We start from the raw sequence: 17,836 nt of genomic DNA, 5'->3' as shown, positions 1-17,836 counted from the left end.
GAAGAATATTCAATTAAGAATTAATAAATTAGGTCATTGAGGCAAAAACAAATATTTTTTTGCATAAACTTCTAAATTTAATGATCTTTCACGAGAAATTTTCTTCAATCCTAGAACACTGTGCGTCGGAAGCTTTAAAGTAGTACCTGCTTGTCACAATGTTGTGAGTAGTTATTACTGAGCGAAGGTTTGGGAGTATACCAATTTAAACATGACCAGTTTTTGACGTGCTTCTTATATCTTTCAGGTAATGTTTTGACTGTGTCATATTGTGTTTTTTTTTAGAAGATTTTCTATGCCATAATAACCACATTTTATGTAATTCAACTGCAATTGCAAAATTCGTTGAACAAATTAATTTTTAATCATCATTCGTTACACTTCTTTGTTAAGAATTTCAACCTTGCAATAACTTCTTTTGGAATATGCCTAATACATTAATACAATGAAAAAAGTGTGAGATGGTTTTTAGACAAAGCAATAGTTCCATGCAATTATTTATAATATAATATCTTAAAAAAATATAATATCTTAAAAAAGACTGTTTAAGCATGAAAAATCAAGTTGCCAATGGTTTTAAAACTTATTTTTTTTATCAAATATGTAACCGGGTTTTTTTAAATTCGACTTTTATCGGTTTTAAAATACCGAACAATTTTCTAAAGTCGGTGAACGGTGTTGTTTTGAAACAAATAAACGGCGTAACGGGTTCAGCCGGTTTTCATAAAAACAGGTGATTTTGAAAGGAAAATCTAATTTAATTGACACTAGAAATCAGTAAAAAGAAACTAATTCGATAATTTATTAAAAATTTAACACATTTTTCAAATGTATGTTGCACCTATTTACGAGGGCAGTTCGGAAACTTCTTAGCCTAGCACAAAAATCGCGGTATAAACAGGAAAAATTTAAGTGTTTTGGTGATATGGTGAATGTGTTAGGTGAAAGTGCTCCTTCATATGCAACAGTAAAAAATTGGGTTGCTGAATTTAAATGTGGTCGTACAAGCATTGAAGATGAACCACGTAGTGGACGTCCAAAAACTGCAACAACAACAGAAATTGTAGCCAGAGTGAATATGGTATTAAATGATCGACGAATAAAAGTGCGTGAAATTGCTTATATCATTGGCATTTCAAATGATCGAGTCCATTTAATTTTGCATGAAGAACTACAGATGGGTGCCGCATTTGTTAACAGTCGATTAAAAACGCATAAGAATGAAAATTTCTCAAGCTTGTTTGGATCGTTTTAAATGGATTTTAAGCGTCGTTTCATAACGGTTGATGGGACATGGACATGGGACATGTCTCTGGATCTACTCCAGAGACAAAAGAACAATCCAAACAATGGACTGAAGCTGGAGGAAGTGCCCCAAAGAAGGCAAAAACAATTCAATCGGCTGTTAAGGTTATGGCAACGTTTTTTTGGGACTTCAAAGGTATTTTATTGATTGACTATCTGCAAAAGAGTAAAACAATAAATTCAGAGTACTATTGCAACCCTCTGGATCAATTAAATGTACAAATTCGAGAAAAACGTCCTGGCTTACAAAACAAAAAATAAATTTTCATCAAGACAACGCACCAGCGCACAAGAGTGTTTTAACAATGGCTAAAATCAACGAATTAAAGTACGAGTTGCTTGACCACCCACTATATTCTCCTGATTTCGCTCCCAGTGACTTTTACGTGTTCCCAAATCTAAAAAAAAATTCCTTGCTGGCAAGCGTTTTACCTCAAATGAAGATGCAATTACAGTTGTAAACCACTATTTGGAAGACCTTGAGGAAAACGATTTTAATCAAGGGATAGAATTGCTAGAAAAGCGTTGGACTAAGTGTATTGAAGTTTCACGAGATTATATTGAAAAATAAAAATATTTTTGAAAAATTAACTATTCTCTTTCATTGATGGGCTAAGAAGCTTCAGAACCGGCCTCGTAGAAGTGTTTTCATTGCAGTTTATTTTGTGTTCGCAAAAATTTGGCATTAAATTGGCAATTTCTCAACGAAATTATAACAACCGAAAGCCTTGAGGTCTTGAAACACCGAATCTATCATTCCACCAACATTGGGATTTTCACTAAAATCGATGTAAGCAGAAAAACCGGTCCACCGGTTTTGATCACTTTAGTAACATCGTGGTGCAATGGTTAGCATGTCCGACTTGCATACACAATGTCGTGGGTTCGATTCCTGCTTCGACCGAACACCAACAAGTTTTTCAGCGGTGGATTATCCCACCTCAGTAATGCTGGTGATATTTCTGAGGGTTTCAAAGCTTCTCTAAGTGGTTTCACTGCAATCTGGAACGCCGTTCGGATTCGGCTATAACATGGAATCGGGCGGCACTCAGTGATAAGAGAGAAGTTCACCAATGTGGTATCACAATGGACTGAATAGTCTAAGTGAGCCTGATACACCGGGCTGCCACCTAACCTAACCTAGTAACATCTTCAGAATAGTTAATCTATATTCGAAAGCATCCCTACACTTGATTATTTTTTGAAACTTGTTCCTAAAACTTACTGCATTAGTCTTTGGTTCATAATAAACAAGAAAATTTTTAAAACAAGTTTTTCTGGAAAAAAAAAACTTTCAAATATTCAAATGATGTAATGTGCTCGAAAGCAACATTTTTTATGTTATGAACGTTCCAAAAGAACTTTATTTATGGGAGAGTGCATTGAATATTTGATTAGCAAGTGTCCTCATGAGTTTACAAGGGATGATCGGCAACACATACACATACTTTTATTAACTTCTTTAGTCATTTGATTGTTGCAAATGTCCTGTAATGTGTCATGACAAACATGTTTTTAAAAGCATTCAAAATCTTAGCCACCATTTTTGAAATATTCGCTCTTAAGAGGACCCCTCTAATGTACAACGAGTATATTTAGAAAGCTCAATGGCTGATTCATCAAAACCGCTTCGCAATGTTTATATTTATAATGTCAATATATTTTGAGGTCTTCTCTCACTTGTGTATGAGTATACATATCAACTCCTTGCCCACGCCTTCCATCAAATAATATTAAAATTTTCATATTTTTTGTATGGAAAAAATCCAAACATTTTCTTTCAAATTGAAACTCTCAAGAACATTTTCTTTACAATTTTACTTTAAAAATAAATTATTTTTACATGAACTTATTAAGAATTAAGGTCAATGATTATTGCTTTGTAAATGGTCTTTTGTGAGTGACTGCATTGCTGGATGCATGCCTACATAAATGAATACATGATCATTAATAAAAATGTGATAAACCCACCATAGTCAAGAACATGGATGCAAAGTGGAAAACAATTTCGTAAAACTGTACACTAAGAGACTTCATTGTTGAGACAGACTTCAGGCTGGACATTTGAGTATTCCCTAAAGTTTGGGGATTTTGTTAAAGAAACACATTTAAATTAAGAATTATGTTGGGAGCGATATGGAGCCAATAACAAGTTCCCATCTCATAGAATGAATGAATGTGTAGAGCAATTGTTATTCAATTTAATTGCATTTATAATTGACTTTTGTATGCAACATTATTCTCTGTTCAAAGGAATTACCACCATAATTAAACAATTTACGTCTATAAACATATTATAAAGGATGTGGAAATTCAATACTTATTTAATTTAAGAAAATTTGAATAGTATATATGATTTAATCTTTAAGATTTAAGTCGATAACACTACATAAAAAAACAAGAAAGTTTTTATTCGAAGCAATATTGACCTCTATTGAAAACGGATGAATAAATATTATGCTTGGATTATGTTAATTTACATTGCTAATATTTTTAAGTATAAAATAGTGTTTTGATTTAATTCAGTTTTATTTATATTTTTTAAATAGAGTTCTTGTTTTTAATATATTAAATTAAATTTATCAAATTTAAAAATTGTATTGAAATCAATTTTTTTATTTATTTTTAATTAATACATTTATTTTGATTTTAAATTATATCAAAGTATCTTATTAAAAAAAAGACTATGGAGCCACCGTGATACAATGGTTAGCATGCCCGCCTTGCATACAAAGGGTCATGGGTTCGATCACAGTTTTGACCAATCACCAACAAATTTTTCAGTGGGGGATTGTCCTTATTAGTGCTGGCGACATTCGGACTTGGCTAAGGACATGAGGTCCCTCGTCAATGAGCTAAATATAGAATATTTCAGCACTCATTGATAAAAGAAGAGTTCACCACGTGTGGTATCACAAATGACTAAGTATTCTAAGTGAGCCTAAAGTAACGGGCCGCCATTATACCTAGCATAGTATAACGACTATTTAACTTAATTAATTTAAAACCTATCTACACTAAAAAAAATACGTATGATGTATTCTTAGAATCGAGTTTGGTTGTAAATAGGCTAATTTTCAAACAATCTTTTTAGTCTACTATTAATAATTGCTTAACATTACATTCGATAGCGAAATCCTGCCAATGGCATACACATCTTGTTCCTATACATGTATCAATGACTAGCAAGTACAATGAGTTTTATTTATTTATATAGAACAAATATGACTCAGTGGTGTTTTGCGTTATCAAAATACATTGGAAATGTTTATATGTTTACCCATAACCATCATTGGAGCAATTACTCCATACCAAAATTGTTACCACCACAATGGTGAACACCTTATCGTTGTGGCTTTTACGAATACATAAAGGTAAATATATAGAGGGATTTGTAATTACATTTACTTTGCCCTATATAAGTCAGGGCTTCCCAATCTGAAAGTAATTTTACGCTCTCATTTTGCAAATTGGTCACTTTATCATTGTGGCTTCACCGCTTGAATAAATAAATTCATTGATTTAATTTAAGTATTTTTCGAATAAGTGCGTAAATGTAACAATAGCGACAGACATTTCTTATGGAAAGCGAAGAAATACAAGATTCGCGTCGCTAATTCCTTGCTGGAAAATGGCATAGTGTTGCCATCGCTTATCAATTTTTTGAATTCACCACTAGGCATTGTTGTTGCCTGGCCACGTTGAAATTCTTTTCTTTTTTTAATAACTCAACAAATGACAAGACATAACATTTTTTTATTTCCCGTTTAATATTGAAAAAATATTGACAACAAAAACACTCGGAAACAAGAAAAGAGGTAAATTTTGCAGACAAGGTTGTTTTATTTGTTTGTCACGGGAAAAATGTTTCGCATGCCGCCTATCACTATAGTGCTTTGGTTATATTAACACACTAATACAGTTTTTACAATATTTATACTTTTAATTTTGTATGACTTGCAATAAATGTAAGAATGAATATTATACCAATTTAAAGTTCCATGTTAACATGCTCCAGCAAATGTTAAAATATCAGCAAAACACTGACTTTTGCGACACACTGTATGCGCATACGGTGAACCATTATCTTATCTTGTAAATAAGATATTTATGTTAGCTGGGCCGAAAGCAGGAACATGTCAAGGCATTCGCGACTGATTGTTTTATGTGTTATCAATAGATACCATGATAAGAACAACAGCAACAACAACAAGAGATGTATAAAACAAACGACATATGGAACAATAATTAAGCAAACAGAAAACAGTATTTGAAATCCATGAAACCATAAAATGATTAATACACCTGTTTGAAGTAAATAAATCAACAAGAATTTACTTTACAAAATTATAATGAATTTACACAGAACCTAACATAGAAATATAAAAAACCAACATAATTAATTTATCGGAATTATAAATCAGCGTCCATTTGATTTAGTTTTTTAACAGAGCCGTGAAATATCAATCTTCTCTTAATTGATAAGGGAAACAATGTCCCCTAAAGGAGTTTACGACTAAGGAATAAAGGAAAATTCTATACTACTTAAATATTTAAAAGGACTATCTGTATTCTAATACGAAACATATTTTTATATCTTCACCAAAAAAATATTTTTATTTATCATTTACTATATTTGGTATGAACGAAAAGTGTAACACCCATAAGGAGTGATCGATTACCCAGATATGTTTGCACGAAATCCATTTATTTTTTTCTAAGAAAAAAGAAGTCTTGCTGACTGGATTGTACTATTGTTCAAAGGAATTACCAATCCACTAAAATTACTCCAATTTGAAATCTTTACCTAGTATAAGTGATACAATTCAATATTATTAACTTTCAAGAAAAAGTCATATGTACTATAAGATGACTCAAATAAAACTCTCTAATTGTATATACATTCTCTAGAAGAATTCCCATAGTTAGCATGACGTCATGTGGCCTGATGACACAGATTGATGTGAAGATGCATATATATAATGGCTATAGAGAACATATTTTTTTACTATTTCTTTCTTCATTTTATTGTATTCATCACCATTGTATGTATGAGAAAAAAATTCTTTGAAATTTTTAATACAATTAATTTGCATAAATTAAGCAGATGAAAACGAATTTTAGACTTTTTAATTGTAAAGTGAGGTCATGTGCTATTAAATAATTCTTCTATTTACGAGTCCAATGTATCTTATCAAAATATTTATATGATTGCTTTATACAAGTTTTTCTTAGTGAAATTGTACAAAATTGCTTTAGTGAAATTTTTTTTTTATTTTATTCATTTAATCAACCAAATTAAACAGCAAATATACTAAAAAATTAAGAACCATCATCATGCATAATTTGTTGGACAATATCCACTTAGATCATACAATTTCAAACTAGTCTCGGTTCAAAACTTCCTACTGATATGTATATTTTATTCTATTTCGATAAATCTCCCCGATGTCTCGTCGAATGACAAACCATTTTACTGGATGAAATTAAAGTTAATTTACATATAATCAAAATATTAACAAATTCAATAAATACTTTGATCTAACTTGTACTCATTTTAAAAATGCAATTGCAATAGGAGTCTGTCCCATGACACCATAGAAAACATCTACACCTCCAAATTGAAAGTGAATGAACTTCGCATATACTTGGATGATTTAGAAACAAATTACAATACGTGGTGATACTCAACATCTACACATTGTATATATGTATAAAAAAATGTTTAAGAAAATAGAAAATGTTAACAACGCACTTTTCCAAAAATGACAAAAAACATCCCCGAAAATGTAAATAAATAACCGCACTTGAGAACAAAACTATAAACACACCGTTGAGTGACGACTGTCTTCGAATACAAAAACGGAAATGCTTAACGTTGCTACATCCGGAAAATCTAAAGTATATTTTAACCAAACACCATGGTGTCATTCCAATGAAAAGCCAAAGAAAAATATTCCATCCACATTTTTGCATTATAGCTACATTACGGTTTGGTCTTTACACATTTCTCATTTCCTTTCCGCTGCTAAGGGACCCCTTTTGATTGCTTTGCTTTTGGCTATGGGAAACAAACGTTGATGGTGATGTCATAAAAATATCACGTGCGAATGAAGGTATCTCCTTACGTTTATACTAGATGCAGCTTTGTTACTGTTTTAATTAAAAGATTTCAATTTGTTTCAAACTAATTAATTTTCTTCGACGCTATAACAGTGCTCTTATATGGATCCGTGATCTATTCAAATAAATAATCTTTCATATTAGATTTGAAATGGAATATGAATTCATCATACATAAAAATAAGAAATATATATCGAATACGAATGGGGTTGGTGCAAACTGAAGTAAGGCCGGTTGTGCAGCCCACAGTTATATATAGATTATTTTTGGAATGAACAACTGAAACTAAGTGATTAGTGTAAATAAAAACCTTAAAAAAGTTTAAACTAATCCTAATTTATACGATTTTGAAGCCCTTTTTCAAAGAGGAACAAAACATAATCTCATAAACGAATATTTCCTAACTTAATTATAATTATTGTTAGCATATTAATGTTAGAAATAAGAGAATTGTTTTGAGTAGTATTTAAAATGTTGATTTAAGTAACTGTATAAGGCCTTTGTAAGGCTTAGTTACATATGAAAATAAATTAAAATTGTTATTACATACTCGACACCAATTTCGATACTATTTCCCAATGCGAAATCTAAAAATTTTTTAAGGGACATCTATCTAGCCATTTATACCTAATCTTCCATACATCCATCGATGAAGATGAATGATTCAGCTAAGATATTGTTAGCCATAATATTCACGTTGACTAAAATACAAACGGTAAAAAACACCAGAGGTGGCTATAGAGAACCACAATCATAAATAAACACTCCAATGGGGCTCATACATACAGTCGTGTAAATTAAAATGCAAGACTTATGTGTAATTTTAAATTGTAACTGCAATACAAATTACAGAAATCAAGTCAGCGGAAGCATCGCCACCTACAAATGTTGTAAAATGGAAGATTTCTTAACAATACTACAACCGGGTTATTTGCTGGATTATTTTTAATTTAGTTGTATGAATTAAATTTTGTTGTATGGATCAAAGAAAGAGTACTGAGTTTAAGAAAAATCCTACTAATGAGACCTCTAAACGTCTAGTGCCTTGTTTGTGGATATAATATTGGCCTAAAGCCTTGGTTATTTTTACAATAAATATAAACGATTTATTTATTTAAATCGTTATAAATAATAATAATATGGTCATATTGATGACATACATACGAGATACATACTTATATCGGGGACCTGAATCTGAATGGATATAACAAATACTTTACAAGGTTTAAGAGTATCATAGAGGATTGCCTTCAACGAAATGCATACTCCTTTATCATAATTCCAAATAGTGACTCATAAACTTAAAATATAATCTTTGTTTACTTTGCACTCCATTTTGTCTAGTTTTTATTATTTTGCTCTTTTTTCGCGCACAAGTGTACATATGTGAGTTTAGGTATGAGCATAACAAGTTTTTGGCGTGGCTTCTTGAAATACCAATATATAAGTATAAATATGGTCATATTACACGCAACGTTTAAAGAATTTCAATTTCTTATCGAAAGTAAACTGTCACACATACTCACCGAAAACAACACACATATCGCAGTTAATGCACCGACTAACCACACCTTATGTACGTACATACACGTAGATGTAGGAAAGTATGTCCATTCACCCTTAATCGTTAATTCTTTTGCAATATGATTGAAAACAGCGAAAGTTGGGTTAAAAGGGAATAGAATAGAAATGTCTAACGTCTTATTGCTTTATTCTTACCCAATGCAAGGTATAACCACCATGAAATTGAATATCCATCCATATAATTTCTGCTAACCTATTTGGTAAATAGCCATAGCAAGGGAGCGCAGGCTACAAAAGTATTTGTTTATAACATTTGATACAATGGTATCTTTAAGGGTTTATTGACTAAAGTAGAAATGTTGCAAAACTTGTTAAGGCCCACATGGTATGATTGGCGATAGTCTTTAGCCGGTCGACCAATACATTTATTATCTGGCCAAATGAACCAGGTAAAGTGTAACGCTTTTACAAGCATTTTCCATTCCATTAAAATTTTATTGTCATGTTTGTTAAGAATTTCGTTAAGCTATAGTCCGTCACCAACAGAAACCCCAATTTAGAAAATGATATCATATTACATTCTTAAATATCGATATGCAAAAACAATAAGTCGAACGAAAGAAAACCTACCCATCGTCTAAAGGTAGAGAAAGAAATGGGAGTGATTGGGAAACGTTTGGCATATGTAGCATTACGCTGGTGAAATATTTTTAATACAAACATAGATAACAAAGATAACGAAGTCGAAATGTCAAAATTTAAAAAGAGAACGTTTTGAAATCAAACTTTGTATAGATAACAAATCAAAATGATGTCATTAACATGGGAAAATTATGTTGTGCAAACACCTCAAATATGTTAAATAATTGTGACTAAACCAAAGGAAAATTAAAGAATTCCGTCCAATAATATATAAATCTATGCACCAAGAAGCCAGAGATAATAATTAAACTGATATTGACTTATCATGATCGGACGCAATATCTCATTTCTGATATCCATTTGAATCAATTTTGTTTTGATATTGATATTGACCTGAATCGTTATGCTATCACAATAGTAAAGGTTGCATCCTTATATTTGAGGTTCGATTTTTCCGCTTTTTTTTTAAGTGACCATTTAAAACCTGCAATGTAAATGTTGGAAAATGTCAAAGCTTTATATTTGTAAAATTTAGAAGGCCGTCGCCTCTTCTTAGGTGACTGGAAAAATTGAGAAATATAGTTTCAAGATCATCAGTGATCTAACTACCTTGGTTTCGCATTTAATTTAATTTGACTTTATTTTGTAATTCGAAGCCTCAGGTGGCCAATTTAACACAAAAATCGGGACTTATCATTACAATCTATTCGTTTATTCTTGTTTTAATTTTTGTTTTGCATTTGATTTTTTGAGATTGAGATTCAACAATTTTTTTAAAGAGATATCTATTCGACTTAAAGTTATATAATTTATTTCTTCCGATAAAAAACTACTCATAAAACTGGTCGGTATAAAACCGCAATGTTATTCTAAGTGGTTAATAATATATAAAATTTTTTATTTTTGTTTTTTTTTTTATAATTTTTTTCATTTATTTATTTTTTTTTTTTTGTTAATTTTTGTTTTTTATTAGTTGTTTTAATTTTTTTTATAAATTGTACACGTAAAAAAAAATAATTATCAGTTTCTTGAGCAAAAGTTGAAATAGTTATAAATCAAAAATAGCGAAAGTGAGTTACTATACACACATAATGGATACAGCTCTGCACACAAAAAATTTTTTTTCTGATTCAATCACGAAATTAATTTTTTAATTGAAATGTCTTCAATCACAGAAATGATAGTATCAATTAAAAAATTAATTGACAGTCAATTAAAAAATTAATTGATCCAATTAAATATTTAATTGATACTATTAATTTGTGTGATTGATTTTTATTTCAATTAAAAAATTTGTTGAATCAATTACATTTTTAATTGAATATTTTTTAAAACTCAATTAAGATTTTAATTGGAAAAATTTTCGTGAAATTTTTTTCTGTGTGGGCAACACCAATTGATGAGCACGTACCGAATGGCAAAAATTGAACGATTCATAAAGGAACAATGGTAAACGATTCCTGTAGATCTTTTAAAACATAAGTAAGGTCCTAACCTTAATGAAATTATCAAATGAGCAACACAGGAATTGTTCCACAAGTCGATTATTATTTATTAATTTTTTATTAAGACATTTAGTATGTAGATTTTGTCTCCATTTATATCCAAGAAATAGTTTATATTTCGAAAGCCTTTAGATCAGTATTATATTCTTTACAAATGGCAAGGCATAGACAAAATTAAATCATAAAATGCAATAGCTTAAGACAATTAAATGTACAACGAACCGATCTCCGTATTGAAAAAAAACACACACCAATGCCCAGAAAGCAATGATACATACACACATGATCCCAATGACATCATAAATAATAAAAAGGGGTAAATAGAGTCGAAATGAAAAGCGAATGCATGTGTATACCCACACATAAACGGGAGACTCCAGAGGTACACTTAACTTAAATCTATGTAATGAAATTAGAAGTGATTAGGGTGTGAACTACAGAAACCCGTATAATAATTAACAACCAGCCGTGGAAAATGTTTCTAATTCAATTTTTCATAAGGATTGTTTTTCGCTTTTGAAGAAGTGCTGGCGTGAAATCTTACTGATACATACAGTACCAGTATCGTGTTTTCATCAATCAATTATATGGATTTTTAACACACTTATTAATAACATATGTAGCTCTGTACACCAAAAAGACTGTTGAAATATTTGTTACCTCTTGAGACAGATACAAGTTTTTAACACCGCCCAGCGAAAACTAGGTAACCACATTCCATTACAATTTGCATTACCAGGAGTAAAGCTGTCATTACACATTGCATTACATTGCGGTGATTTATAATGACTAACATGTAATGACAATAATAAATACTGCTTGGTAATTTTCGAATTGTTATTCTCAACATGTAATGCATTTGGCATGACTTAATAAAATAGGATAAATGATGGTATCATTAGGTAAAATTATTCAAATAATTGAGTATATTTATTCGTTTAATTCAGAATATTCTTCACGAATATTTCATAATAATTAATGACATTTACTTGTTAGATTTTTGTTAATTTCTGCAATATTCGCTTCTATTCAAGTAGTGTTCATATTACAGAATTACTCGCCATATTTTGATCCATTGTAATCTGCTAGAGAAGTCAATATTTTCGAGATTTTCAGTCTTTGGTATATCTACGAATAAGTGATTACAATATGCTTTAAAAGCACTACTTATTTCATGGCCGAAGGAAGGTATGCCTGGGGAGAAGTACTTTCCTCCTAGGACATGCGTGTGTAAATTTAATCCGGAGCGATGTCAATTAATAAGTGGTTATTCATTTCTAAATAGGCTTACCTACAAGCTTACCGGGAAATGAGAGTTTTTGCTGGGCGATTAGAAGCTCACAATTTCATATATGCCAACTTAGGTCTTTTTATGTGATTAGCTGATTTTCTTTTTTTTTTTTTTGAGTTGGTGTATTTTCCTTTCGCTTCACTAGTGAAAGCTGGTTATCTGTATATTTTCCACTACAAAATTTCATTTTCACCAACAAATTCCGTAAATAAATAGCAACATAGGAAATAATTTGCAATAAGATTGACTTATTTTCGACACAATAGACATAATTTCGAAAAACCAATAACTATATTTACTAGTAAAAAAGAAAATCTCAATTAATTTCTTACCTTTCTATATGAAAATAGTTCCTTTTGTAAACGCTGCCTCTCAGCTGTAGGCTGTTGTCCTTTGCCACGTATAAATTTCAGCATGTTGTCAAATCCAGTTTCGAAACGTATGTACTATTTAGATTGTTGGTTTTTTTGCTATAAATAATGCGGAGCTGCAAACCTGAAAATATACAAAAGAAAGAAATGAGTATTAATGGAATTTGCAATTTAAGGAATTGTATGCAATTTTAGTTTACCTATGCATATACTTGGGTTTAGGTTTGCGTAGGTTTGACAAAATTTAAGCCTAATATGAATGGAAAAACTGGAGGTGTATACAATATAGAAAAGCCACTGAATAGAAAGAAAAAAAGAAAACCCACATTGTCTGTAGAGTCAATGTAGAAAAGTTGAAATTGGCTACTTAGCAGAAATCGCGGAAAATGTTCATACTTTCTCGCCACTAGGAGAAGGCACGACAAACGTGCAGTCGTAACGAAAATCTTTTAATCTATACTATGGACCAATCTTTAAACTCCCGCTTGTGCATTCTCAAATATTTGTGTATTGGTGGATTACTTCTGGCTTGATATTGCTGCCACTGACGCCTTGTAACATTTACAATATCAAATTACAAAACTTGTTTCATGCCAAACTGGTCTGGTAGAGGATATTTTTTTTTTTTTGGGCTATGAACTAAGCATTTTTTGTTTGACTTGTCTCTCTGGGAAGAAATTAGTTTAACATTTTGATCATTTTCCTAAGCTTCCATTGCTTCTACAATTTTTCTTTCCTTATCTGAATTAACAATTGTAGAAGCAATGGAAGCTTACTTCGACTACGAAATACTTCCCATCCTTTTAGTCGAATGAAATCATCACGGCCATTGGGCGGAAAAATTAAGCTGGTGGAGACTATCGCATTTGTCCGAGAAGATTTTTCGTGGGATATGTTCTTTTCACATCATACACTGCAAACAATTTATAAGTTCTATAATAGACCAAGACAATGTGCAATTCGAATCTAAAATTGTATCCAGAACTATTAACTAACGTCAACACCAAAGTACCGCGATAACAAAAAGCACACCGAACAGATTAAACAATATATGTATATAGATTTAACGTTCTCTACAGAAATCGTTTTATACATTTCTTAAAAATATTTGTAGCTGGGGTTAATTATATATATTTATTTAATATTCGACTTTAAGGCTGTTTTCTCGATGATGTTTTTCTCAAACATTAAATCTTTTAAGATACAACAAAAAAATTCTTACTTCTTAAAATTTTGACCGAATTCTACTTAATGTTTGCTGCTTTTATAACATCAGAACGCATTTTTAAAAAATATGTTTATTTTTTATTTATTTTATTAGTTTAATAATTTGTAAAACTAGTACAACAAGATGATACATCTTACAAATTACAGTACTAGATTCATGTTTTATCAGAAATAATGTGTAAATGTGTTGGTGTTGGAGGAAACATATAAATATTAATATAAATATAAATATGAAAAATTATTTAATATAACAATTTTTTTTTTAATTGAATATTTCGATAAGTTAGCAATATTTTATATTGTGAACAAGATTATTCAACAGTTAAGAAAATATTATAAATAATTCATTTTTAAAGCGGATAGCATTACTTGTAGTTTGCAGTTTGAAGGGTAAGGATTTCCAAAGACGAGTAGTGTATATGAATAATTGCCTTTCGGATACTACACACAAAAAATTATCACCAAAATTTTTTCAATTAAACACTTAATTGAATTTGGAAACGGATTCAAGTAATATGTTAATTGATTCAATTAATTATTTAATCAAATCCGAATAAAAACCAATTTAAAAAATGAGTGATATTTGTTACGTTTCCAATTAAAATATTAATTGATTCAATCAATTTGTTAATCAATTCGGAAATAATCTTCAATTACAAACGTGATTGAAATTTTTTGCGTTTTCAATTACACATGTGATTGATCCAATCACCTTTGTGATTGAAACTGAATAATTTTGAGCAATGGAAAGAGCGAAAAGAGAACAAGAGAATGGGTTTTTATTCAACAATGTATGATGGAGAGATCAGTCTGTGGAAGTAACTCGTAACGAACGGTTGGGTTTTTGTTTTTCGCGTAAATTGAAAAACATGCTTGGCGACATTCTGTCTGATGCATTCAAAATGTGTGCACAAATATATTGACCGCAAAAACAAATCATAGCAAAGGGTTGAAATAAATAAAGTGTGCAACAACAAACGGCCACGTGGTAAAGGTTCGAAAAAATATATGACAGAACGCATTTGAAATTACCTGTGTTTGTGTTTTGTGATATTGTAAAAATGGAAAACAATCTACGTTTATTGAAGGTAAGAAATTGTGAAATGTGAATACCGTTTTCCATTGAAGCCTGTTTACATTAAACGGGCTAAAATAATATATTTTTTATTCATTTCGTTTAGTGACCAATTTTATTTCGTGAAATTGACCAATCAATCCCATCAACTCCATCATTTTATCAAATATATAATAATATGTTTGCAATAAAAAAGTGGGTACCGTGTTGATCTTTTAAAATTATAAATTTTTTTCACTCCTAGTTTTCTTAAAAGCAAGAGCGGTATGGGTTTGTTGGTAGATTCACCTTGAAGTTGCGAAGTAGCGTTGGCATTAAATTGCATTTTTGTTTTACCTGCCTTTTTCAGTTTGAACCCAAGTAGAGAGCAGTATATCTGGTATATAAACTAATGAGCTGAATTATGTAAAGGTAAAAAAGTTCTTTCTTTTGGATTTAGAAATATGAAAAATATCCGAAAATAATGAAAATATGTATTTTCCATTCATATTTTTTTCTATTTCCAGAATTTGCAAAGTATCATCAATATAACACCAAATATTACATTGCTTTCCCATTATTTTTGTCTTTGATTGGTTCAAATTTTAATAGACGATTTTAATGTGTGGAAATTTTTGGAAAGGAATTGTTACTAAAATTAAATTACTGAGCTCCTTAATACACAAGACTGCAATTGCAAAAGAAGATTATACATCTGCAACCTGGAACTAAGAATTGAACTTGATATTCTATACAGGTAATGTTTAACAAAATTAACTTTTAATTAAACAAAATGTTTACTTTCAGAAAAACTAATTTAGCTTACAGGCTGCTGATTTATTGGAAATCTAGGCGCATCTACATATTAGAAGGAACATGCTAACATGGTTATTATTATAAGGAAGATAATGATTTATATAATTTATGTTTTCACCCTATAGTTGTTATTGATAGTAGTTGTATTTGTATGTTATGTTAGAACAAAACACAAATGACAAGAACCAAATTTATTTGGCTATTGCATAATTCAAAAAATAATAAAATATTAAATATGTTTTATAAGAAACACATATTTTCTTTTATTTCAAAAGAAAAAAAACTAAATACGTTTTTGGGGTCGCATATATAAATTTTTTGATCAAAATTTATAGCCAATTTCAATTAATTATTTAATTGAATGAATCAAATAGTTGATTGATTTTTGTCGCGAAATTAATTAAAATTTTAATTGATTCAATTAAAACTGTGATTGAATTTTATGTTAAAAATCAATCACGTTTTTAATTGATTCAATCACACAATTAATTGATTCCGTGACAAAATTCAATTAAATTTTTAATTAAAAATCGTGTTGGTTTTCAATCAAAATGGGTGAGTGATACTATCATTTTCGTGATTGAAGACATTTCAATTAAAAAAAATGATTGAATCCGCGATTTTCGTGATTGAAATCAAAAATTTTTTTTTGTGTGTAGGCAATTTTTAATTTTTGGGAGTCTGAATAGTTTGAGCTTGCAAAGATTTCACATCCGTACAAAAGTTTTGGAATTAGATATGTTTTTGCTAACAACATTCGAATGGGTTGCGGCGTACTTGTCCGAACAGCCCATAGATTACATAGCATTCCGTGAACAATTCCGACTGCGCTAAGAATATGATCTGACCATGTAAGTTTAGAATTAAATATTATTCCCAAATTCTTATGCGATCAATTGCAACATTTTCAATGCATAGTTTGGTAGAGACACTTTCAATTTCCACTGTTTTAGTTTTTGCTATAGCCAAATATTTTGTTTTTGAGGGATTTAGATGGAGACCATTATTACGAGCCCAATTTTGTATGAGATTTAGGTCTGAGTTTATATCATTTATGCATGATTCAATAGTGTGTATATGGGCACTTGTGTAAACTTGTACGTCATCAGCATACATATGTAAGTTACATGTTTGTGGTATTTCCGTCAAATCATTGATATAAATAATGAAAAGAATTGGACCAAGGATTGATCTCTGAGGAACTCCTCGGGATATTTTCTTAGGCATAGATCGTTTGTTGTTTAAAAACACTATCTGTGAGCGGGATTTAAGATATGATGATATTAGCTTGCAAGCGTTTTCAGAAAAAAAGAATAATTTCTCAAGTTTGGATAGCAGTATTTTATGGTCAACCGTGTCGAACGCTTTGCTATGATCGAGTAGTACTAGAAATGATACCATTTTTTCATCAAGTCGTTGGCGTATGGTTTCTACAACTTCGGTGAGCCCTGAAATACAGTTTCTTTGCTTCCGGAATCCAGATTGTTTGTCCAGGTATTTTATTATCTGCTCATTCATTATGCGCTCTAAAACCTTTGAAAGAAAGGGCAATATTGCAATTGGTCTGAACTCATTTTTAGCTTTAGGAAGTGGTATTATTTTCGCGACTTTCCATTCAGTTGGAAAGATAGACTTAGTTAGGCAAGTATTAAGTATGTTTTTTCCAAAAAATTTATAGTACTTCTGTGTAATCTGAAAACAAACTTGAAAATCAAATTTTGTTCGAAAATTCAAAAACCTACAAATTGGAAGATAAATAATATTTACCAGAAATAAAAGTAATGTTGGTAAAAAAAGGAAAGATAGTAACTGTCGAACTGTCTATAAGATGGAGAAAACAATTATTCAATAAAGTATTAGAGGCCTATGATGTTCTACGACGGGGCTCTTCAGAAAAATGTTTTTCACCGTGGACACATGTATTATAGGCCTTATTATGGAAACTAAAATTCTTAAGTAAAAACGGGCTGCAATTCTC

The 17,836-nt window shown here is 30.4% G+C and overlaps 2 protein-coding genes across 2 annotated transcripts in view; both read right to left on the bottom strand.

The window, feature by feature from the left end:
• Positions 1-17,836, bottom strand: part of l(2)gl (LLGL domain-containing protein l(2)gl) — a 34,800-nt gene that overhangs the window by 14,531 nt on the left and 2,433 nt on the right. Inside the window, exon 3 of the mRNA XM_075297880.1 lies at positions 12,723-12,885. Coding sequence (XP_075153995.1) covers positions 12,723-12,806 — 84 coding nt within the window. The 5' untranslated portion in view covers positions 12,807-12,885. The remainder of the gene's footprint in view (positions 1-12,722; positions 12,886-17,836) is intronic.
• The window catches only part of LOC142227374 (uncharacterized), a 41,609-nt gene continuing 24,325 nt past the window's right edge, over positions 553-17,836 (bottom strand). The window contains exon 4 of the mRNA XM_075297885.1: positions 553-563. The gene's annotated coding sequence lies outside the window, so the exon portion shown is untranslated. The remainder of the gene's footprint in view (positions 564-17,836) is intronic.

Source organism: Haematobia irritans, chromosome 2 (assembly GCF_050003625.1).
Source record: "Haematobia irritans isolate KBUSLIRL chromosome 2, ASM5000362v1, whole genome shotgun sequence".
Lineage (NCBI taxonomy): Eukaryota > Metazoa > Arthropoda > Insecta > Diptera > Muscidae > Haematobia > Haematobia irritans.
Note: the sequence above shows the minus strand (reverse complement) of the source record. Positions and strands in the feature narration are given on the sequence as shown.